The sequence below is a fragment of the Nothobranchius furzeri genome, chromosome 14, assembly GCF_043380555.1.
Source record: "Nothobranchius furzeri strain GRZ-AD chromosome 14, NfurGRZ-RIMD1, whole genome shotgun sequence".
NCBI lineage: Eukaryota > Metazoa > Chordata > Actinopteri > Cyprinodontiformes > Nothobranchiidae > Nothobranchius > Nothobranchius furzeri.
In genome coordinates this window covers 38,320,901-38,345,214 of record NC_091754.1, presented here as the reverse complement: position 1 = coordinate 38,345,214, position 24,314 = coordinate 38,320,901, and the positions used below count along the sequence as shown (strand labels likewise).

The window sequence follows — 24,314 nt, the reverse complement described above, 5'->3', positions numbered from 1 at the left end:
TGTGTTTGCATATGTCTGTTAATGTTTTTAACCTGTTATGGGAATCTGGGGTCATTTTGTAAAGCACTTTGAGTAGCACTTTGTTTGAAAAGCGCTTTATAAATAAATCTGATTGATTGATTGATACTGGACACAGGTTCTGCAGAGGGTTGTTACAGTGGTTAAATATTTGACAGAACGGGGACTTGCTTTTAGGGGGGAATGTCACAGGTTTGGAGATATTAATAATGGCATTTATTAGGCTGCATGGAGCTGATCAGTCAGTATGATCCTTTTTTAAAAGCTCATATTGAAAAATATGGAAATGCTGGCCAAGGAAATCCATCCTACCTCTCCCTGAATGTGTGTGAGGAATTCATACAGATGATGGAACAAACAGTGCTGGATGAAATTATCGGGTGAGTGAAACTTGTAAAGTACTTTTCTATCAGTGCAGACTCCACACCTGATATCACACATGTTGACCAGCTGACTTTCATTCTGCGAAATGTGCCGCCAGAGGGCTGTATAGAGGAGTGTTTGTAAAATTCCTCCCCACTGAAAGCTATACAGGAGAAGCACTGTTCAATTCAGTTGTGATTGTTTTAAAAGAGATGGGCATTGAAATGAAAAACTGCAGAGGACAGTACTATGACAATGCTAGCAACATGCCAGGAGCCTACAAAGTTGTGCAGGCCCACATCAAAGAGGTCAGCACATTGGCAGAGTGGGTACTGTAGCATCATGAAGGTTCCCTGTGCTGCACATACCCTAAACCTGGTGGGTGTTAATAATGTCAACTGCTGTGAGGAAACTGAACATTTTTTCAGTTTTGTTCAAACTCTGTTCAACAGCAGATGATCAGAGCAGGCTTGCAGCCCAATGACAATCAAAGAATAGAGACTTTGAAATGGCTTTCTGATACAAGATGGTCATCACATGCTGTTGCAGCCAAAGCCCTGTGTCAGAATTATGCTGGAATCCAGCAGGAAATAGTCAACATTGCAGATGACGAACATCAAAGTTTGAGCACAAGATAAAAAGCAAAAACACTTCACAAAAAGATGAACAAACTGGAAATTGCATTCATGAGCAACATGTGGAATGCCATCCTGCAGCGTTTCCAGGGTGTGAGTACCACACTACAAGCAATAGAGCTGGACCTTTGCAATGCTGTGGATCTGGTCCAGTCATTGCGTAACTACATAGCAGGCCTGCGGGATCAGTTTGACATCTTTGAGACATCTGCAAGGAAGACGTCCCCTTCTGTGTCTGAAGAGTACAATGCAGATACACAACGGAAGAAAAAAAGAAAAAAATAGGCTGATGAGTCATCTGAGCCTGAGTGCGAGCTTTCAGGTAGTAGACGGTTCTCTCTCTCTCTGTGTGTGTGTGTGTGTGTGTGTGTGTGTGTGTGTGTGTGTGTGTGTGTGTGTGTGTGTGTGTACGTCGGCATCATTGACCGGTTAGTGTCAGAACTAGACAGAGATTCCAACCAGACAGAAGATTCCAATCATGACCATTTTGGCTTTTTGAACAAACTCAACTTGATTTCTCCTGAAAACCTCCAGTTAAAAGCATTGAACTTGCAGAGGAAATACAGTTGTGATTTAGAAGAGGACTTTATGGAGGAGGTGGTCCAGTTCAGTGAGTTTGTAAAAAATGAGCAACATGTCGGCAGTGGAGTTACTAAAAATTTTTAAGACAATGGAACCTCCACACTGTTTCCAAACACAGACATTACTCTAAGGCTATTCCTGACTTTGCTGGTGTCCAGTGCAAGTGGAGAGCGATCCTTCTCCCAGCTGGACTTGGTGAAAAATAGACTGTGCTCAAGCATGCAGCAAGATAGTCAGTAACCTCACTCTGATGTCCACTGAGCATGACATTCTTCCAGATTTGGATTTTAAGGACATTAACACAGCTTTTGCTACAAAAAAGACCAGACGAAAGCACTTTTAAGTGTTCAGGTCTTTGTTTACTGCTTTCCAGTAGCACACATTTGAAATTACTGTAGCTTTTCACTGATTTAAGAGAAATGTGAGATTTTTTTAGACTAAATTTGACTGCAGATCATCTTTAAATGTAAATCAATAAGCACTTGCTGACACATTGGCCATCTTGCTGTCCTTGGTGCTGAAAGGAGTGTGTGTGTGTGTGTGTGTGTGTGTGTGTGTGTGTGTGTGTGTGTGTGTGTGTGTGTGTGTGTGTGTGTGTGTGTGTCCTAAGTTTTGTTATTTAAAGAGAAGGTCCTTGCACTGACCTGTTTGCTGTTCTTTGTTTCTGCTGTTATCACTGTTTGATTTTTGTGCAGAGGTGATGGTGGTAATGTCCCACCATTTTGTTAAATGCTTCATGGTGTTTAATAAAATTTTCAAATAGATATGTTGGCTTTAATATTGTATTTTCAATTGTTAGCATATTACTTATCTATCAAGCTTGGGTCCCCTACCAGAGGCCTGGGAGCTTGAGAGTCCTGTGCAGCATCTTAGTTCATCCTAGAACTGCACTTTTCTGAACTGAGATGTCTAATGTTTTTCCTGGGATCTGCTTTAGCCCCTCGTCCAGTTTGGGGATTACTGCCCCAAAAACCACGAGTATAGATGTATATATATATATATATATATATATATATATATATATATATATATATATATATATATATATATATATATATATATATATATATATATATATACATACATATATATATATGTCCCTCCCACTTGTTAAGGGACCAAAAGTAATGGGACAATTGGCTTCTCAGCTGTTCCATGGCCAGGTGTGTGTTATTCCCTCATTATCCCAATTACAATGAGCAGATAAAAGGTCCAGAGTTAATTTCAAGTGTGCAATTTGCATTTGGATTCTGTTGCTGTCAACTGTCAAGATGACATCCAAAGAGCTGTCACTATCAGTGAAGCAAGCCATCATTAGGCTGAAAAAACAAAAGAAACCTATCAGAGAGATAGCAAAAACCTTAGGCGTGGCCAAAACAACAGTTTGGGAGCTCAGCAACACCAAAAGACCCGGAAGACCACGGAAAACAACTGTGGTGGATGACCAAAGAATCCATTCCCTGGTGAAGAAAACACCCTTCACAACAGTTGGCCTGATCAAGAACACTCTCCAGGACGCAGGTGTATCTGTGTCAAAGTCAACAATCAAGAGAAGACTCCACCAGTGTGAATACAGAGGGTTCACCACAAGACGTAAACCATTGGTGAGCCCCAAAAACAGGAAGGTCAGATTAGTTTGCCAAACAACATCTAAAAAGCCTTCACAGTTCTGGAACAACATCCTACGGACAGATGAGACCAAGATCAACTTGTACCAGAGTGATGGGAAGAGAAGAGTATGGAGACTGAAAGGAACTGCTCATGATCCTAAGCATACCACCTCATCAGTGAAGCATGGTGCTGGAAGTGTCATGGCGTGGGCATGTATGGCTGCCAGTGGAACTGGTTCTCTTGTATTTATTGATGATGTGACTGCTGACAAAAGCAGCACGATGAATTCTGAAGTGTTTCTGGCAATATTATCCACTCATATTCAGCCAGATGCCTCAGAACTCATTGGACGGCACTTCACAGTGCAGATGGACAATGACCCAAAGCATACTGCAAAAGCAACCAAAGAGTTTTTGAAGGGAAAGAAGTGAACTGTTTTGCAACGGCCAAGTCAGTCACCTGACCTGAATCCAATTGAGCATGCATTTCACTTGCTGAAGACAAAACTGAAGGGAAACGCCCCAGGATCAAGCAGGAACTGAAGGCTGTTGCAGTAGAGGCCTGGCAGAGCATCACCAGGGATGAAACCCAACATCTGGTGATGTCTATGTGTTCCAGACTTCAGGCTGCAATTGACTGCAAAGGATTTGCAACCAAGTATTGAAATGTATAAGTTTGATTTATGGTTCTTATTCCATCCCATTACTTTAGGTCCGTTAACAAGTGGGAGGCACATATGCAAACTGTTGTAATTCCTACACCGTTCACCTGATTCGGATGTATATACCCTCAAATAAAAGCTGACAGTCTGCAGTTAAAGCACATGTTGTTCGTTTCATTTGATATCCATTGTGGTGGTGTATAGAGCCAAAAATGTTAGCATTGTGTCGATGTCCCAATATTTATGGACCTGACTGTGTGTGTGTGTGTGTGTGTGTGTGTGTGTGTGTGTGTGTGTGTGTGTGTGTGTAGGAAATTTTAAGGGTCGTGGGGGCCTACTGAGCCTCCTTGCCCCGGGGCCTATCAGCTGGTTAAGGCAGCCCTGACCAGGGACTGCAGGTTAGAATGTCTGAGGTGTCGAGGGAATCTTACAAGAGTCGTTGTGTCTGTTATCACTTGCAAGCGTTGCAGAGATTCTTTGACCTTGGGGTCACGAGAGGATGGTCTCAAAATACTTGTTCACCCAGTTCGCCTTATCGAGTGAAAGGTGAAGACTGAGGAATCAGGAAGTGATTCCTGTATTTATCAAATGTTGCTTACAAATCTGACAAATCAGACTTTGACACGTTTAAAAGGGCGTTACCAAATTACCTCAGAAATTACTCCTTCACTCAGATACTCAGAGAGGGTGAAGTGATAATGTTAACAGTTATGTGAAGTGACTGTTAAAACATTCAACAGTTACTACGAGGTGTGAAAATACTGAGATTAAATTGTTAAATCAACAGATACTGATCTGGTGTAGTTTAAAATCTGAAATGAACCATTGCAGGAAAAAATATTCAGTTTAACACATTATTCAAACACTTTGGGATTTAAACATCTTTTTCATTCACACATACATTTGATTATATCAACCTGTAAAGTTGTAAAGTCATTTATGATTCAAAGAAGATGAACTTTATTCAGAGTGAAAGTGCAGAAAGTCTTGTCTTCTGCATGGGCCTCGTCTTCCGTAAAGATAATGGAATTCAGGAAAAGCACCTATTATGGCCAACTTATTTGGTTGCGAGGTCGTAGATCCTTGCTTTTCTTGTTTGGAGGCTAGACAGATGTAATGCGTCCCTGGATGTGTGGCGCGGCTTGTGTCTGGAAATTGAGTTAATTTCTGGTCATTTTGATGTGAATAATTAACCTTTGGGTACGTCACACATGAGACAGAAAGACAGGAGAACATGCCAACTGATTTCAAGTGAAGTTTATTGGTTTTCTTCGGTTAAGTCAACTACAATTAAGTTTAATTCACAGCTAAAGTGTCTTTATGCACATATTACACTAGCTCCGGTTTAAAAATGAACAATAACTCAGCACACAAAACTAGAGGAAAGACTTCAGTGTCACACATCTGTTCCACTATACAAAAGAGAAGTACAAAAAAAGGTAAAAAAGAAGTTTGAGTTGAAAAATTCAGACGTTCACTTTGGGGAAACTTCGTCCAACTGGGGTTCTACAAGACAAAGGTAGATTTATTATCTTCTCTGGTCTTCAAATTCTTTGATAATTAAATCAATATCTAGACCCACATCACACATTAACCACTTACATTAACATAGGCGTTACTGTGATAAGGGTCTCACCTGTAAACTTGAACTCAGGGAATGACGTTAGGTCTCCTCCACCATACAGCCTCTGAAGCTTTGCTATCTCCTCTGCCAAAGCCTTCTCATACTCTGAGCCAGCATCAACCAGACCCCCAGTCGACCTTAGCAAGAATGGATCACACAACAGTCAGTGTTTTATTTGATTTCATGGATATCAGAAGTAACATTTGGGCTGGGGTGGAGACATTTACAGGCTTTTAGTGGAGTACTGCCGTATGGAGTCCAGGAACAGCTTCTGAATGGGGTCCATTTGAGCTGAGCGTCATAAAAAGAAAATTAATCAACAAACAGTCCTTCACCAGAATGCCCACACACACCAGGAATCACACTTGAAATACAGTCCAACTGTAGCCAACATGCACAAACAGCACCTGGGAGTGGTAGACAGCCATCTACAGAAGGGAGATGTGAGAGAGAGAGTAGGAGACAGTTCAGAGAGGTCACAGTAAAGATTTACAGTGCTGCTGTAACACATATAGATGGGTGACGAAAGAAATTCAACCTGAAGGCATATAAGAAATCTACAAATGCCTTATGTGTAGGCTACTCAGGGGATTTCAGCCAATTAGAATAAGACCTGTTCCAAAACACAACAGACATGTTTGCTTAAGATGCCAAGGCTCTTGGGTCTGGTCCAAGTGTTCCCACTGAGTAGCCACGGTCAAAGCTAAGGAGCTACACTTTGCGTCTAGACCTTAAAGAGCTCAAGTTAAAGAGATCAGTGCTGGAAATGTAGTGGAAGGTTTAACTCTCTCTACGGATCACTCAGTTATCCTTCTTAAGAAGACAACCACAACTTTGAAGTCCCTCTTCAAGACAGATGAACCGGTTCTTTTGGACAACATGCATCTTAAATGCCTTTTCATTTGGAGTGCGGTTGACATGAGAGACACTAAATTACAAGGGTTGTGATGAATGCATGAGTATTGTAATAATGTGATGATATTCCAACGGCTTCTGCACGGGATGGTTGGTACCACTGAAATTAACAAGCACAGTATTCTAGAACGATCTGTGACTGTTGGGACCAAAGGATAAATGACCCACACATGACCTGAGTGGTGAGAAGTAAAGAGACGAGCGTTCATGGGTTAGGGTTAGGTAAGTGACCTCTCCTCAGTCATAAGGATAGGAGAACCAGCTCCTCGGGTCAACACTCAGATATACACCTACATCTATAAGATAGGGGACACTACATTGAGAAACATTTTTGAAGAAAGAAGTTTAACTAAAACAAACAAAAAAACTCAGGAAAACCAGCACCAAACAGGTGAACTAGCGTTTAATATAAAACATAAAATGTTCCTTTGGCTCTTCCTCCCAGTTTCAGTATTTTGAAACGTGTTCGTGCAACACCTCACATCAGCGAGTGTCAAGTGAAACAACCTCAACGGCTCACAGGAGGGACAGGTCGGCTCTGACATTTAATCTTGTGACATCAAAGACACCCTATGAACTCTGAACTCTCAAACTACAATCAGAACTTAAGAAACTTTTAGAGCAAGAGATGAAATGTCTTCAGGAAACAAAAGCTCAGGTGGACAGAAAGAAAAGCTTTTGGCTCACCATTTTCTGAACAACTGAGGAGGTTTTACACACTAGGAATGATGTGCAAGTGTGAGAAAAGAAAGCCTGTCGATTTCAACCTGGATAAAAAATAGACTAGGAGTTCCAGCCTTCTTCTGTTGTTGGAAAGTGAATCCAGCAGTATCCCACTCGCAGACACTGCCTTGTTGTATTTTTGGGACAAGTGTCAGCACTTGAGATCAAAGACTAAAGAGCCGAACAGTCCTCCCGAGAATTTTCCCAGTAATTCTGAAAGAAGGGAACAGACAGAACAGAGGGCACACGAAGACCCTGAAAGAAAAAAAAAACACCTTAAAAAAGTCAACTGAACGTCTGGGCAACAGCTCGTCTTCCAACATGTCAACAACCCAAATCATCTGTCCTTCAGTGAAGACAACTAGGTCCAGACCCTTTGATGAACCAATGCATTACACCTCAATCCCTGACCCCTTCTTTCCACCGGAGCCGTCAGCAGCACGTTACTGCAGCAGCACGTCATAGCTGCTGATAGGAACCGCTGTGGTCAACAGAACCTTTTCCACTGGAGCCGTCAGCAGCGCGAGTCGGCCGCGTCTCAGGAGCAGCATGTCGCGGCCTTTACGCGCCGGTTCTATTTTCTACGCGCGATGCCTCTGAAACGGGTCAAGTTCGACATTTTTGGGGAAGGAAAGACAGGAAATCGGACACGGAAACGGAGCAAAGCTTCCCGAGATTTTCAGAATAAAGAAACGTACTGCCTTCCGGTTGCTTTACTTTAAAAAAAGTTGCTAACTGTGCGGCCCCGTGAGAAGTTATCACCTAGCTAGCGGTCTCCTTTGTTTTTCAGGTCCGTATTGGCGATTATAAAACGGACAGAACATAAAACACAAACATTTTGGAGTCATGTTGTAGTTTTCTCCTGCTTGTTGTTGTGTTTACTGACAAAGTCACTCGTGTGACTTCGTGCTCTGTCGGTGACAGCTGCTGCCCTGCTGCTTCGCGTCTCGTGGGATGGGCCAAGCAGCAGCTTACGCGAGCAAGACGTGCTGCTGCAGTAACGTGCTGCTGACGGCTCCCGTGGAAAGAAGGGGTGAGTCTGACATTAAATCATAGTTAATTTGTCACCCATGTGCAGCTAGTCAATAGTGTGGTAGCCAAAGAGCACCAGTGGATTTCTGTACAACCCTAAGATATTCAACACCAGAGAACACATTTCTAACTGGTTTGGTTACATCACACATCTCACGCATCTTCCACACATCACTGAGAAGATCCAAAGACAGGGCATGAATGAAATCTGAGTATTACCCTTTCCCAACAACTAAACTATGGTTTACAGAAGTCCAAGTGCTTCAGGTCTACTTTCGATGTTGGAGCAGTGTATCTTATGTGTGTTGGGAATGTCATTGGGTAAACATCTCTAGAATTAATTTCTATGATTTCAGAAAATGAAATCATAGAAATTCTACAAGGACCGCAAGAAGAAGTACCGAATTTCTGCAGGTATGAAAAATTAGTAACACAAGGAAACACATTCTCAACCAGGAGACGTTAGTACCAAAGCATGTCCCAGACATAATGCCAGTCAAGTCTAGAACCACAGTGCTGTGACAGGAAGTTGTGAACCATACAGAAATAGCTAAAAAGGAACAAACGCAAAGGACAACCAGCTGCATTCAAGCTGCAGCAAAGATGGCATGGCTAAAAGGTGGGGTAGAGCAGGAAAGGGGTAGTGCTTTGATCTTACACTTACAAACAACACAAAGGGAGTGTTGAAAACAAATTGTAAGGTTTCAAATAAGTGTGTGTTACGTTCCTTACTTCAAAGGCAAATGTACTACTGTTGTCGTGTAACCCCCAAATTCCACTACCTCCGCTCCGCTCCGGTCCGCCCCCGCCTTCCGCAGCCGCTCGCTTCCGAACTCAATTTTTACTGGTACCCGCTCTACAACGGCTTCGCTCCGGTGCGGAGACCTGAGGTGGGCAAACAAGCATGCGCGGGATTTTCGAGATCTTGCGATACAGTCCGAGCAATAAACGCGGAAGTTAGATCCAAACACCCGTTGTGTGGGAGAAGCATCGAAATGAACTGTTTAATCTGCCCATCATTTGTGTTGAGAGATCAGCAGTGTTTGGATCAACAAAGTGTGACTACTTTGATAGTAGAAACTGTATTTATGGCTTACTTTTGTGCATTTAAACTTCAGCCGCCATTGATAGTTGTTAAAAGTTGTTAAACCTGTGCATATGAAACAAAAAACGCCTTTTGTTTATCGATTTATTGTGAAAAACGGAAGTTGTGCTTGCTCCTTTTCCTGTTGGGCTGTTGTGATTTCTGTCCATTTACTGCGGAGGTGCTCCGGCGTCCGGCAAAAATAGGATCGATTCTATTTTTGCCGGACGCCGGAACAGAGGGCGGCGCACTGCGCCGCACTGCCGGAGCACGGCCGCAGTAGTGGAATTCCTCTGATTGACTACAACGGGACCGATTTTGCTCCGGCGTTCATGTCGGAGCGGAGCGGAGCGGAGGTAGTGGAATTTGGGGGTAAGTGGTAATGGAAAAAAAGTCTGGCAGACAGCAGGGACAGTAGGAAGGTTTGGAGGTGTGGGCGTTATGATGTGTACCCTCAGATGGTTCAACTGGTTGAACCGGTTCAGTGGTAGCCTCCCCTTGCAGCTCCTCTTCTGCAGCCTCAGCTGAGATCGGGACAGGTTCAATCAGCTCCTCTGCACTCTTGCCAGTGGTGGAAGCTTCAGGCAAGGACTCAGGGGTTCCGTCTACTGGAGCTGCTTCAGTCACGGGCTCCTGGGCAGCTTCATCTATGGGTTCTGTAGTCATCTCTACAGGTGCAGCTTCATCTATGGGTTCTGTGGTCATCTCTACAGGTGCAGCTTCATCTATGGGTTCTGTGGTCATCTCTACAGGTGCAGCTTCATCTATGGGTTCTGTAGTCATCTCTACAGGTGCAGCTTCATCTATGGGTTTTGTAGTCATCTCTACAGGTGCAGCTTCATCTATGGGTTCTGTGGTCATCTCTACAGGTGCAGCTTCATCTATGGGTTCTGTGGTCTTCTCTACAGGTGCAGCTTCATCTATGGGTTCTGTGGTCATCTCTACAGGTGCAGCTTCATCTATGGGTTCTGTGGTCTTCTCTACAGGTGCAGCTTCATCTGTGGGTTCTGTGATCACCTCAACAGGTACAGCTTCAGCTATGGGTTCTAGGGCCACATCCACTTCAGCCATAGGCTCCAGGGCAGCTTCAGCCTTCAGCTCTGTGGTCACCTCTATAGAAGCATCTTTGGCAACGGGTTCAGGAATTGAATCTTCAAAAGCAGTTTCAACAATGAGTGCAGCTTCAGCTACAGGTTCTGGAGCTTCTTTAATTGTGGGCTCTGCGATCACCTCTGCAGGAGCAACTTCAGCCACCAGCACTGGGTCCACCTCTACAGTGGGGGGCTCTGGGGCTACTCTTCCAGGAGCAACTTCCACTGTGTTACTTGTTAAAGTCTCGAAAAGAGCTTGTTTGGGCAGATCCTCTACAATTTCTTCAACTGGAACTTTAGCAGCAGCTTCTGCTGTTGGCTTAGTTTCTGTATCAAGAGTGGGATCTATTGCTGATTCAGCATCAGACACTGTAGAAGAAGCTGTTTCCACAGATGAATCTTCAACAGCTTCAACGACAGCTTTGGTTGACTCAGCAGTGGGTGCAACTTCACTAACCGGGTCAGATGACCCAACTGGCTTAGATTCTAAAACACCTTCAGCCACAGGGATGGCTTCCACTGCTGTTTTTGCTTCAGCTGCTGAAGCGGGCTCATTGACAGCATTGACAGTAGGAGTGACTTCTATCACTGGGGTGGGAGCCTTGATGTCAGAGGTGGACACCACAACCGCAGGTGCAGCAGCATGGATTTTAGGCTTGGTTACAGATGAAACGGGGGCTCTAACTGCAGCTTTTGCTGCTGTGGTGGAGGCTGCCGGAGAACTAATGTCCTTCTTGGGAAACTTGTATGGTTTGTGCTGAACGAGTTTTTCTATATCGAAGTATGTTTTTGGCTGTTTTTTGTCTAGGACGAAGGAGGAAGGCAAGCAGACAGAATTATTTATTTATTATGTTCTTTTAGGTATAATTGAATGGCAAAATATTGAACAGAAACATAGAAAACCATGAGAAACAATCAAAATGGACTAGATATGCAAGAGAAAATGGGCTCTTGTAAAGTCCAGCAATGTATTCTAACATAGCATTTTTATTTTAGACCAACTTTCTTTTGTTAGTGCATCTTAATCCAATTATTATTGACTCTTAACACTGTTAGCAGAACCTGGTCAAAGTGGTATAATGTGACTTTCTATGTAGCAAACCGAAGCATTGCATAGTATGTTTCTGTGCCTGAACTAACCAAACTAGTTAACTCTATTTCCATTTTTGGTTCTGTTTTAAACACAGATACGTTTTTTTCTTTACCTTGCTGATGTTTCGTTTGTGGGCAACCTCAGCCAGACATCCTCAGAGCTGACGCTGAAGGTGGCGTCACTTCCTATTCCATTTATCCGCGGGCAGCAGAGGACGTTGTTGCCCTCTGCTGCCCAACTCAACATGAACAATAGAACATAGACAGGAGTGTGAGAAAGTCGAAGACACACAACAGCAGCAAAAGCCGTAACAGACCACTGCACAAGAGAAAACCATATAATGGACTGGGACAACACAAGGATCATAAACACCGAACAACAGAAATACAAAATATGGATAAAAGAAGCTATCCATATAAGGAGACGTGGATGTGGGACCATGAACAGAGACGATGGGGTCTACAAATTAGATCGTGCATGGGACTGCATCATTGGAGAGGGGAGAGCGGGCAGCAGAGGGCAACAACGTCCTCTGCTGCCCGCGGATAAACGTAGTAGGAAGTGACGCCACCATCAGCGTCAGCTCTGAGGATGTTTGCAGCCGCAAACGAAACGTCAGCAAGGTAAAGAAAAACCTTATAGAATAGAATAGAATAGAATAGAATAGAATAGAATAGAATGCCTTTATTGTCACTATACAGATGTAAAGTGAGATACAGAGCAATTCCTACTCAGTGTAAAAAAACATACTGGGGAGGGGGGGGGGGGCAGTTCTGCAGTGCTATGTACATATGGACAGTTATAGTGTTATGTATAAATTATTGCATATAAAATTGGTATAAATAGATAATGGTGGTCAATAGAGGCAGTGGGAAGTGGGGGGCTGTGTTATCGGTGCATGTGTGAGTTCAGGGTGGTTATTGCTTTGGGGAAGAAACTGTTTTTGATTGTGGGTTTTTGTATTAATGCACCTGTAGCGCTTCCCTGAGGGAAGCAGTCTGAACATGTTGAAGCCAGGGTGGGAGCTATCCTTGATGATGTTTGCTGCCCTACTGAGGCAGCGGGAGGAATAAATGTCCATCAGGGAGGGGAGAGGACAGCCGATTATGTGTTTAAAAAATAATCAAAAATGGAATTTGAAGACAAACACAGCAAGAACGTACAAAAGACAGTTAACTCTATGAAGACCTCTGCATGCCCCCTCCACATCTTACCCTCAACTTTGTTTAAAAGTGCTTTTCAGTCCATCGGTCCCAGCGTGCTCTCTATAATTAATGCTTCTCTGGTTTCTGGTCAGGTCCCTGCTTACTTTAAGAACATTGTAACCCACCCGCTTCTTAAAAAAACCGAGTCTTGACCCCTCTCTCCATGACAGCTTCAGTCATGTTTTCGTAGAGCTCATTCTACTGAAACAGCTCTTCTTAGGGTCTCTGATGACCTTCTGACCCACAGGGGACTGTTCTGTTCTGGTCCTGCTGGACCTGACTGCAGCCTTTGACACGGTTGACCATCACCTGCTACTGGAGAGGCTGAGAGACTGGGTAGGCCTATCAGGAACTACTCTGAAGTGGTTCTCCTTTGATCTTTCTGAGAGCTCCTTTTCTGTGGCCGTCTCCAAGTTTAGGTCCTCCACCACCTCCCTTACCCATGGTGTCCCGCAAGGTTCTGTGCTGGGGCCTCTGCTCTTCCTCCTCTATCTGCTTCCTCTTCAGCACATCCTGAGCTCCTTCAAAGGAATCTCCTACCATCTTTATGCAGATGACATCCAACTGTACATCTCCTTTAAGCCCCATGAGATGTCTAAGCTGCAGCTGTTATACACCTGTTTAGAGACTATTCAAACCTGGATGGTGGGAGCTTTCTTTAGCTGAATGAAGATAAGACTGAGATCCTCATCTGTGCCCCAGACAAGCTGGTTCCCAAAGTCAGAGACTCTCTTGGTCAGCTCGCTTCTCACACCAAACCCTCTGTCAGGAATCTTGGTGTGACCTTTGACCCAGCTCTCACCTTGGATTCTCATGTCAGTTCTCTTGTTCGCTCTTCCTTCTTCCATCTCAGGAACATTACTAAGCTGAGTCCCATTCTGTCTCGCTCTGAACTTGAGACAGTTCTCCACACCTTCATCTCCTCACGCTTAGACTACTGTAGCTCTCTTTTCACGTGTCTGAGCAGAACCTCCCTGAACCGTCTACAGGTGGTTCAGAATGCCTGTGCTCGGCTTCTGACCGAGTCCTCCAAACACACCCACATCACCCCGCTTCTCCTCCAGCTTCACTGGCTGCCAGTCAACTTCAGGGCTCATTTCAAGATCCTGGTTCTGGTCTATAGGGCCTTACATGGACAAGCACCATCTTACATTGGTGATCTTCTTAGTCCCTACACCCCCAGCAGGTCCCTGAGGTCCAGTGACCAAAGCATACTGGTTGTGCTGCACCAGGCTAAAGGTCAAAGGTGACAGATCTGCGGCCCCCAGACACTGGACCTCTCTCCCCCTGAGCCTGGGATCAGGGGACTCAGTGGTCTCCTTTAAAAAGCAGCTGAAAACTCATCTCTCTCTCTCTCTCTCTCTCTCTCTCTCTCTCTCTCTCTCTCTCTCTCTCTCTCTCTCTCTCTCTCTCTCTCTCTCTCTCTCTCTCTCTCTCTCTCTCTCTCTCTCTCTCTCTCTCTCTCTCTCTCTCTCTCTCTCTCTCTCTCTCTCTCTCTCTCTCTCTCTCTCTCTCTCTCTCTCTCTTTTTTTTCTAAATTCTTTTTTATATTTCAAATTTTTTGTTTTTCGTTAGCGCCTCATCTTGAGAGGCGCTAAAGAAAAGATTGTTTCTTCTTCTTCTAGCATACAGCAGGTTAAGGTGAGGTTAAGGTTCATCTGTAGGTGATTTACCTTTCTCAGAGAGAAACCTAGGAATTTAAGGGTTAAATGCATTACGTATCAGTTTGGACTGTTTATTAAATTTTCCTAAAAGAGTCACTAATATCGTCTGGCTGAATGTATCGCAATACAACGTGACATATTGTATCGCCAGAGTTTCACCAATACAGATCCCTAATGTTCTTTATCAGGAATGTCTCAGTACTCTCCAATCCAGGTCCTTGAGATCCCCCTACCCAACATGTTTCCTGCTCCAACACACCTGTTTAGCAGCCCATCCGGCACTGCAGAAACCTGTTAATCACCTCAAATCAGAGTGTAGGAGCAGAGAAACCACTAAAACAAGCTAGATAGCGGCTCTCTGAGACCAGGGTTGAAGAGCACTGATCTAATCCATCCTGGGAGATGTAGGCATGTCACTGGAACAGAGCTGTACCACAGTTCAAGTTTGATAAAGGCTAAACATCCCAACACAGCAGCATCGGCACACAGGCGTACCTGGGTTGGCTGTACTGACTGGCTTCTTCGGTCCAGATTTTGAGCTCAAAGCTGCAGCTGGAGGCATTCTGCTCAGAGTCATCCAGCTCTCGGCCTGTAAACACTGACAACACACACATGCGCGCACACACACGCCATACAAGTAAACAGGTGAGTCTAACCGGTATAATCATCCTCACCTGTACACCTGTTAGCTTTATCAAGTAGAACCAGACCAGTTAATTGGTTTCCTAATTCGATCAGCTGATTTTGCATTTGCCTCATTATAGTTGATCTACTAAAACCAGCTAAGCTGATGCTAAAATGTTCTGACATCTCACCAGAAAGACAAAACAAACAAGGTTTGTTGTTTTAGCAGCTGACCCAAATTATTAGTGTTCAGGAAACACATTCCATCAGCTGTTCCCGGCTTCACCAGAGCAGGAACAGACAGCTTGTGTTTCATTTTCAAAGCTGTGCAACAGAAATAAGTCAGACTGAGTGTATTTTGTGCATCTTGCTTATACCTAATGTTTGTCTTCTCTGCATGGATTAGTCATGTCTGATTTTGCAGAGTGAGACTGTCTGTCATGGGAAAAATTGGAAAAATAGGAAATGCAGTCTTTCCCAGAAGATGTGAACTGGGATCAGCTTCATAAAACTGAGCTATGTACAGAAGTAAAGTCTAGCTACACACACCTAGAAAATCAAATTCCATCACAGTGAGTGCTGGAGGCCTACGTGTCTGGTTTAAATCTGCTCCATCAGGCGTGCAGCTCAAACAATGATGTGCTTTCCTTTCCCCTGACATGTCATGTCATGAACATTCACTGTCAGAAGCCATAGATTCATCCTGAAGGCTAGGGCGTCAAAGCAAAAGACAAGATGTTCCAAAATCACAGCATGCAGCAGTGGTATATTTTACCTTAGCATGGCTCAAGCGTCCCATCCTCAGCAGGGAGGTCGCCATTCTGCTGTGCAGCCAGTCTACACATCAAAATAAACCCACATAAATCAACACAGCAGAACATCTGCAGCAGTGCATATAAGAAGAATCTTACACGGTTCTGAAGAGCAAGGCAGCTGAGCAACACTTTGTTGGTGGGGAGAGGAGAGGGTGTCCTGGTGAGAGCAAAGGGTTCTGGATCCTGTTGGATCAGCTGCTGGTGATGCAGGGGCACTAAACAGAGCAGAACTGGTTGGGCCGTTTACGTAACACGCCTCGGTCACGCCCCCAACACACACCCGCGCGCGCCCCCCTCATATATCCTTTTATTTTTTATATATTATAGTTTTTTACTTTAGATTCTGTTGTACATGTTTTCTGTTCACGAAGACCAGAGTTTTTTTAAAACTAAAAGTATTTTTCATGAACAAAATCAATTCACATTGTTGAAGAACATTCAGTTCTGGTTCTGACTGACCGATGTGTTTGGGCCGGGGGCGTGACTGTTCCATAATAGCGTCCGACGTCATAAACGCGCGACCAAACAAGCTTTTACTCTCTCCGCGTGGACTCCTCCTGTCGCGATAATGACTTCTGTGAGGTTTTGTCGAGACTGGTTTCTTTTAAGCTGCAACAAGAAGCTCGTAGCGGTTCACACTAAAGAGAGCAGGTTCGAACTGCTTCGTGTTGTTAGGGTTTCTGCCCGGTGACCCAGACGTGTTTGCTAGCTGTTAGCTAGGTGTTAGCTGTAAACAAACAGCTGACAGGGACTGGAGGGGAGGTTTCTTCTGTTTTTGTAGTGTTGTGTTCATAGAGAAGCGGCGCAGTCCCATCGTGACTGAACACTCTTTGTTTTAGTGAAAACGTCGCGATTGTGCGTTTAAAACCTTATTATATAGTCTCCTTTATTTGTAGTAGATCAGGAAACAGCTGTTCAGGTGGACTGGTTCGCGTGTAGTGCTTTCATGGCACTTCTCCAAGGTTCCCAGTTGCAAGTGGACTGTTGTCCTCTCATCTAGCGTCTCTGCTGGTTTCCTACTGGTGCTTATTAAACACTAAGCTATGCTATTTCACGTGTTCTCCACATTTCTGTTGCAGGGAACCATTTGTGTTTGATTGTAGCGATGCTGAGAAACCCCCCAAAAATCTGAAGGATGACGGAAACAGGTGAAAATGATGGTCATGGAGGGAATGAGCATCCACGAAAACACCCTAATCGTTTTACAACTGTTATCTCTGTCATCAGTAACAACGGCTCCACAGAGGAAACAGGAAGTGATGAAGTCCTCGCCATTGCAGTGTCTTCATCAGGAAAACTGGTGGCGTTAACTGATGACACCAAAAGACTGGTTCTGTTTGAGTGTGAGCCCTCATGGCGCTGCATCAGTACCAGGTACAGCTCGGACAGCTTTACACCAGCCAAACTTGGACCCAAAACACACTGCAGCCACCAGAAAGAGCTCTCAATAGAGAAACACAACAAAAACAAAACCTTCTTACAGTAACTTCAACCAAAGTTATACAAATAATGCCCTAAAGACCCAAACATCTGTTTGCTAACTCGATTTATCTTCATTTAATGTGATTTGTCTAAAGATCCAACTGGTCAGAGCTCACTCACACATCAGCCACTGATCACTCAGATGTGTGTGTATCATCTGAAGCTGTTGGTGAAGCACCGCACTAGAGACCAGGGCCTCATTTAGAAAACCTAGAGTAGGGTCCTTACTGAAAGCTCAGCAAAAAAAAAACTTTTGTATTAACACTGCTTACACACAGCTGCGCACAATTCTTGCTTTATAAATCAGACTGTGTGTGCGTGCATGCATGCTGTTGTTGAACAGGTGGGTGGTCAGGAGGTGCGTGTCTCTGGTGTTCAGTCAGGCTGAAGACGAGCTGCTGGTGGCTGATAAATCAGGAGACGTGTACTCGTTCTCAGTGGTGGAGCCACAGGCAGAGGGCGAGCTGAAGATGGGACACCTCTCCATGTTGCTCTCTATGGTGAGGATCAGTGAGCTGATGTTTTGATTGTTACAGCTGATCAACAAACATGTTTTCTTTTATTCTTCTATTAAACGTAGACTTTGAGTATCAGTGTTAGTTTCTCTCAGATTCATCACAGGTTTTCCCTGCTTGATTTTAGGTCGTTTCACCAGATGACAAGTTTATCATCACAGCTGATCGAGATGAGAAGATCAGAGTCAGCCATCGCAGGTCTCCGTACAACATCCAGTCCTTCTGCCTGGGACATCGCCAGTGAGTGTCTGGTATAAACACACAAGTCATTGATACACTTCAGTGCAACAGCTGTTTTTATTTCCTTGTTCAAAGGTTTCTCCTCTTAACGAGCTGTTGTTTTTGTTAACTGAAAGTAATGTGAAGATGCTGTAAAACCTCTCTGACCTGATGAGGTTGTCCCATCCTGTCTCTCAGGTTTGTCAGTACCCTGCACATCCCACCCAGCCACCCTCACTGGCTGCTGTCTGGATCAGGGGTAGGTCAGCATCTCCCTAAGTTATAAAGTCAAGAGTCATTCACATGACAAGCTGTGTGTAAGTATGACCTGTTGCTTCAGGCATCTAGAGCCTATGAAGTGTGTGTGTGTGTTCATCAGGACGGGACGATGAAACTGTGGGAGTTTGAGTCGGGCCGTCTGCTGCAGAGCTGGGACCTGTCACAGTTGGACGAGAGCCAGAGTTCTGATCCAGATAAGGTGCAGCTCCGTGTCCAACACTGTCCTCATGAGACAAATGTAAAAGAGAACATGTCCTCGAACATTTTACCTGACAAAGTAACGGTTAAAATAAACATTTAGAAAGTATCCTTCTCTCACCCACCTGCTCAATGATCAGCAAGCTTTCCCTGTAAAATGTTGGATCACACGCTAAACAGAGTTAGTTTATCAGCTGTTATCACATAATATTATTTTTCTTATCTCGATTCAATTCAAGTTTATTTATAAAGCGCCAAATCACTACAAGCGTCATCTCAAGGACCTTCACACAGTAAACAAACCAATACAGGTCAGGTCATTAAGCCAATCAGTAAAAAGTTTCCTATATAAGGAACCCAGCAGGTTGCATCGAGTCACTGACTAGTGTCAGAGTCTTTACAGCAATCCTCATACTAAGCAAGCATGCAGCGACAGTGGAGAGGAAAACTCCCTTTTAACAGGAAGGAACCTCCAGAGGATCCTGGCTCAGTATAAGCAGCCATCCACCACGACTCACTGGGGATGGAGAAGACAGAGCACACACACACACACAACATAGTAAATATTCTATTTGGTGAGAGATAAACTTTATTGTATTCATCCTAGTGAATCTATAATTAAACGGGTAAACTAGAACACGTCTCTTATTTTTATCTTCCTTTTTTGCACCAAGCACCACAGCAATTTCCTAATGTTGTGATTCTCGCACATATGGCAATAAAACCTTCAGATTCTGATTAACTGCTGGTGTTTCTGCTGAATCTAAACAGTATGAACTCACTCCACTCTGTCTTGTTTCTGCCGAGTGTTTCTAGACCCCAACCTGATCCAAGTTCTGTGCTTATGAGCCGGAAAGGGTCGATACGTTGTTACCATGACTGGTTTGTGTTCCAGAACACTGCTGTAGTGCGGATCATCAGCTCCTCTGATGGATGTCATGTAGCTGTACTCTGTGAAGGGTGAGTATCCTGACTCAGTTCTCCCTGCTGCTATGCTAATATATCTACTTAGTTCTATGCTAGCACATGTACCCTTTACCCAGAGCTCTCAAGCCTCATGCAATAAGCGTGAGACTCGCGCATTTTCCTGTTTTACACGCACTCACGCCACACATGAGATTTCTCACGCAGAAAATAAAAAAGCCCATATTGAATGGGCTACGAGCGATCAGTTCCCTGCACTCTGCACCTAACAGTGTTGTTCAGAGCTCAGCCTAAGCCCCGCCCTCTGTGTAGCTGTCGGTCTGGCATGCAGCCAAAGCTGCGTAACACTCCTCCTTTTGAGAGTTTTTGCTAGCCCAGGGGGCGGCAACCGCACGCCTCTTCCACCCATCTGATGCGGCTCTCTGTGTTTGTGAAATAATGAATGAATAAATATATTTTTATTTTACTGCATTAATTTTTTATCTGCATGCCAATTCTAAATGTGAAGGTTGTCTGTAAACCTGAACCGGTCCAACCCGGTCTTACTGTGAGACCGGGTTGACTGGTCACCTGCTTGTGCGTAATCAGATGTCTCTGTAGGAGCTTTCTGAGCTGAAGAGGATATGAGGTTCTGGACTCGGACAGGCTCATGGATGCGTCACCATTGGAGACGGGAACTAGCGCTATTTAGCCAAAGTTTCATCATCAGGAACATTTTCTAAGTGACGAGTCTCTCTGAGAGACCGGGTCTGGAAACACTCGCTTCAGTGGGAGGAACCTTCCTGCATGGCTCTGGTTCTGCGACGCGCTCCAAACCCCGATCTCCACATCTTCAGCTCGCTGTCCACCTTGCGTGCGCGCTGACAGCGAGCTGAGCTGAGCTGTGTCCAGCTCAGATGTTCAGATGGGAATCTTTTCTTGAGTGATTTAGCTACGTCTGCGATGTGCATAACGATGAAAATGTCAGTTCGTCTGCATGCGTCGGGGTAATTCTTTCCTTTCTTTCTCCATCAAAATAAACGGTCAAATACGGGAACTGTCCGGTCAACACGTGCCCTGCTTTTAACTGTTCTGTTTTCTTGTGAAAATTGTTGCAAACAGATAAAATTAAACTTGATTAACACCAGAGCCCTCTCCGTCACTGTAAATGAGGGAAAAACAAATTGATCGGATCCTTTTCTGACCTTCCCCACCTACAAAGTTTAATTACAACAATCAAACGTGACAGAGCCTGGATTTGTATTCTGAACACTTTAAACATGTGACAAAGGGGCACCTGCTCAGTAAAACCACTAACAGGGTGAAAAAATATCTAAATATTGCAGGCAGAGACTGGCTACAACTTCTGGATCCATTTTATACACACAGTTTTATTGATTATCTTCTGTTGAAAGATAACTTTTGAAGTACACGAGTGACCGGTATTGGCTGCTGACACCTGTTGTGATGGGTTAAAGCAGCTCCCTGCTGTGGCTCCCACCGTTTTCTTTACTGTGGAAAACGGGTAATAATGGCACTTTGATGGGAACAGATTGCCGACCCCTGGATTAGGTAGTTATTATTATTATTTGTTATTTGTAGCAAGGTGGCATTGAAATTTCTGACTTTTATCGATAATTTTTCCCCACGCCAATAAATTTGATAAATGAAAATGAAAAGGTGTGTGTAGGTTGGCAACGTTCATGTCCCTTTAAGAAGCTGCACCACCTTAAGTAATGTAAAAATGAGACTCAATGTAATACTTGTGACAGCCCCATCTAGTGGACAACTTGTGTTTCTGCGCACACCTGTAGTTATCGTCCACTTATCGTTATCGAGGCGAAACTCACACCATATCGTGATATTGATTTTAAGCCAAATCGCCCAGCCCTAGTTTGTAGTCATGTTAATTACGAACGTTTACAAGCTGATAAATCTCAAAGTACGTGACAGGCGTGGTCGAAACACCCATCATTACTTTTCATTTAAACTGCAGTACAACATGTGCGGATTAGAAAATGGCTCTTTTAGCCCCGTTGACTTGCATTCATTATTTCGTTCTTCCACGGACCCGTGGGGCGGAAGTGACTAATGGGCCATTCCCATCTGTACCGGGTCGGCCCGGGCCGGGTAGCCCCAGTCGGCTCCAGCCTGGCCCGGTTGATTCCGCACATCCTTGCCTTAAGCCCATGTGGGCTGATTCTACCCACCAATCAGAGGCTTGCTCTAATGGAAGGTGTGAATTTGCTGTCAGCAGTGGGTGTGTTGGCCCTGGTCGGCCTGAAGCAGACCCCCTCGAGAAGAGGGCTGAGAATGAGCCTTGGTTGGCCCGGAAAAATACCAGGCCACCCAGATATGTAAACAACCTACGCTACCCGGCCCGGGCCGACCCGGTACAAATGGGAATGGCCCATTAGACTCCCTATAGCACCCCCTTCAGTTCTGGAATGCTATTGGTGATTTCCAAATGGCATGAGTCTGAGAACTGGCCCGACGCCGCCCCTTTCTGCGTGCTGCAGCCAGGTCCTTGTCGTTTGTGCCGGCGATTGGGTCTTTTGTATACTCCTCCACAATGTTGTAAACAGCTTCAGATAGACCTGGCACTTATCTACGGTGCCACGGCGCAGCGCTTCTGGGTTGCGCGCTCCTCATGAAGCCACTCATTAACTACAATGGCATCTATTTAAAATGACAACACAGCGCTTCTGCCTCCAGTGTGCCCTATGCATAAGTCTCCTATTGTTAACAGCAATCAGGTGGATTCATGTGAATAACCTCAGTTAAGAGAAACACATATGATCTCTGATCAAACTGATAAGCTAACTGCTAGTCCAGGGATGACCTACCTTAGTAGGTCACTGGCAGAAAAAAACAGCCCTAAATGTTTACGTGTGGCTGGAAGTAGCTGCTCTTGGCCTGTAGCACTTCCAGGTGGGATTAGTTTTATGTGCAGGAGTAACAAAGAGCTGCAGATTCAGATTAGGAGGTTTGTAAACATTTGGTGTGTCCTTAAAGCTTCTTCATTAGAACTACAATAACTCCAGTGTGTCCTGTCTGTCTTTAGAGAGTCCACAGTTCATTTTTTTCATCTGGACCAAGACAATGAACAGAGGTTGGTTCCTCACAGTAGGCTCCATCTGGCCCACTGTCCCCTGGATGCGACCTTTGACCCGGAGGGACAGCTGTGGGTGCTGTTGGACTCAAGTGATGCGCTGCTGAAAATTCACACGCTCCGACAGAACTCCTGGCAGGTAGGATGGTTGGGCTGAAGCAGGGCTGTTCTGATCCGTGTTGGTGGATCGGTGGGTGCACACACACACACACACACACACACACGTAATGACGCTGCTCTTGGATCAGCTGCACCACTCAGGGCTCTTCTGCAGCTCAGCAAGTTGATTCATCTTTTAAGCCAGGGAAGAACATGTTTTTGTGCCTCTGGATGAAACTGATCCATCAGACTGATGTTTTTTCTATATTCTGAGTCTGATGGTTGCTTCTTTACGAGTGCTGATCAGAGATCTGCTGCTCCCTCTAGTGTCGGACTGACAGCATCGAACTCAGCAGAGTGAGTGAAGCCCTCCGGCCGCACTGGAACACAGCCCAGGGTGCGTCCTCACACCACCACGTGGTCCTGTCTTACAGGAGGTTCTTGGACCAGTACCTCCCATGCTAACCCTGCTGGTCTTCATTTTGGGCTTTAGGACTGGGTGGATCATCTCATCCTGTTTTCTTCTAACAGAGTCCACCAGAACCAGCCGCCGCTTTGAGCACCTGTATAAGATGGGCTATGACAACGTCTCTGTGTACCTGCAGAAGAAGCAGCAGAGGCTGGAGGAGCAGCAGCAGAAGAGAGTTAAAGCTCAGACATCGAACCGCAACAAGAGGCTGAAGAAGGACGCGTCTGCTTAAGGAACACCGGTTCTTCGCTCGAGATTTTATTTTCAACCTTTTTTCTTGTATTAAAGAAGTAAACTTGCTGCTTTCTGCACTTGCTAGTTTGGATTTAATAAATGCTGTTGATCAGTCAAAGGTCCAGATTCTACAGAGCGGTTTGGGTTAAGCAGCAACATCGTTGTGTTTACAGTTCATTTTCCAGTGGTTTCCATAATTTGATCTTGTTACAAGAACCCAGATGTCTACAGGAGCAATCGTGTGTTGAGCTGCAACAGTCCAGCACAGTTGGTGATCAGACCGGTCTCAGTACCTCATGCTGGCGTTAGCCTAGCTTTAGTCTGTCCCGATCCGTGCCAGAACGGGGAGAACTTTGGTTTGTATGTGAAACATTAAAGAAGTTGGTCAAAAATGCAAATCCCAAAAAGTATTTATTCGTTTTCTGGGTCTGACAGAATCCATCAGAGAGGACCCAAGTGCAAATGAACAGAAATCATGAACAAAGTATCACTGCTCTTAACGTCACATAACACACTACAGATGCATTTATGGACTCCATATAAACACAATGTAATAAATATTAAAACAAAAATAAATTTACAGGCTTTGTAGTTTTAACCACAACATTCAATTAAAGGACCAATCAGGAGCAAAGTGCACTTGTTTCACCCATTATGAACATAATCCCATCCAGCCTCCTGAGTCCCGCTGCCACCTGCAGCTATGGAAACCCAAACACCAGGTTCCCTCTTCTTTGGTTTAGTCGGGTCAAGGTTCTGCTCAGTAGTGGTCAGCTGTAACCGGTCCCACACAAACACCTGCTCAGAGGTGAGGTACGTGCAAGACAGTGGAGAGAAGAGGTGATCACACTCCTTCCTCAGATTCACGAGGACCACCCAGACATGTCCAGTCACCGTAAACCTTCAGAACAAGGCTGACAGAAGGATCACTGGACAGTTCTGATGTCCCCGGCCCGACAGCACCATCTCATCAGAATAAAAACATACAAACGTGGACTCCTATATTTAGAGGTCCAACTGAATTATTTACTTTCATCACTTCAGGCAAGAAGAACTCAACATTT

General features: G+C 44.6%; 2 protein-coding genes across 3 annotated transcripts; one reads left to right on the top strand and one right to left on the bottom strand.

Moving 5' to 3' along the window:
- Positions 1-5,112: 5,112 nt before the first annotated feature.
- Positions 5,113-15,970, bottom strand: si:ch211-140m22.7 (protein bangles and beads). The gene is made up of 7 exons (XM_054746552.2): positions 15,837-15,970; positions 15,701-15,762; positions 14,797-14,899; positions 9,701-11,143; positions 5,722-5,785; positions 5,507-5,631; positions 5,113-5,376 (listed from the first exon to the last, which is right to left on the bottom strand). The coding sequence occupies exons 2-7, from the start codon at positions 15,743-15,745 to the stop codon at positions 5,345-5,347; spliced, it is 1,812 nt and encodes a 603-aa protein (XP_054602527.1). The 5' UTR covers positions 15,746-15,762; positions 15,837-15,970; the 3' UTR covers positions 5,113-5,344.
- Positions 15,971-16,233: 263 nt separating this feature from the next.
- wdr4 (WD repeat domain 4) lies at positions 16,234-23,648 on the top strand. Of its 2 annotated transcripts, none has more exons than XM_015965713.3 (11): positions 16,234-16,391; positions 16,820-16,888; positions 16,968-17,114; positions 17,566-17,722; positions 17,865-17,977; positions 18,155-18,215; positions 18,336-18,434; positions 19,329-19,393; positions 22,401-22,587; positions 22,875-22,944; positions 23,079-23,648. In XM_015965713.3, exons 1-11 carry the CDS (start codon positions 16,309-16,311, stop codon positions 23,246-23,248), a joined length of 1,221 nt encoding a protein of 406 aa, XP_015821199.1. In that variant the 5' UTR covers positions 16,234-16,308; the 3' UTR covers positions 23,249-23,648. The 2 variants fall into 2 exon arrangements, with proteins under 2 accessions (XP_015821199.1, XP_070400209.1); XM_070544108.1 differs by having other exon boundaries at positions 23,041-23,143.
- Positions 23,649-24,314: the final 666 nt, after the last annotated feature.

Excerpts from the sequence above, each read along its gene's own strand:
- wdr4 (XM_015965713.3), top strand. The coding sequence starts at position 16,309 with ATGACTTCTGTGAGGTTTTGTCGAGACTGGTTTCTTTTAAGCTGCAAC. Across the intron at positions 17,723-17,864 it reads TCTCCATGTTGCTCTCTATG|GTCGTTTCACCAGATGACAA; the intron begins GTGAGGATCAGT and ends GCTTGATTTTAG. Across the intron at positions 22,588-22,874 it reads TCCGACAGAACTCCTGGCAG|TGTCGGACTGACAGCATCGA; the intron begins GTAGGATGGTTG and ends TGCTCCCTCTAG.
- si:ch211-140m22.7 (XM_054746552.2), bottom strand. The coding sequence starts at position 15,745 with ATGGCGACCTCCCTGCTGAGGATGGGACGCTTGAGCCATGCTAAG. Across the intron at positions 14,900-15,700 it reads GACGCTTGAGCCATGCTAAG|TGTTTACAGGCCGAGAGCTG; the intron begins GTAAAATATACC and ends GTGTGTTGTCAG. Across the intron at positions 5,377-5,506 it reads CCCTGAGTTCAAGTTTACAG|AACCCCAGTTGGACGAAGTT; the intron begins GTGAGACCCTTA and ends TTTGTCTTGTAG.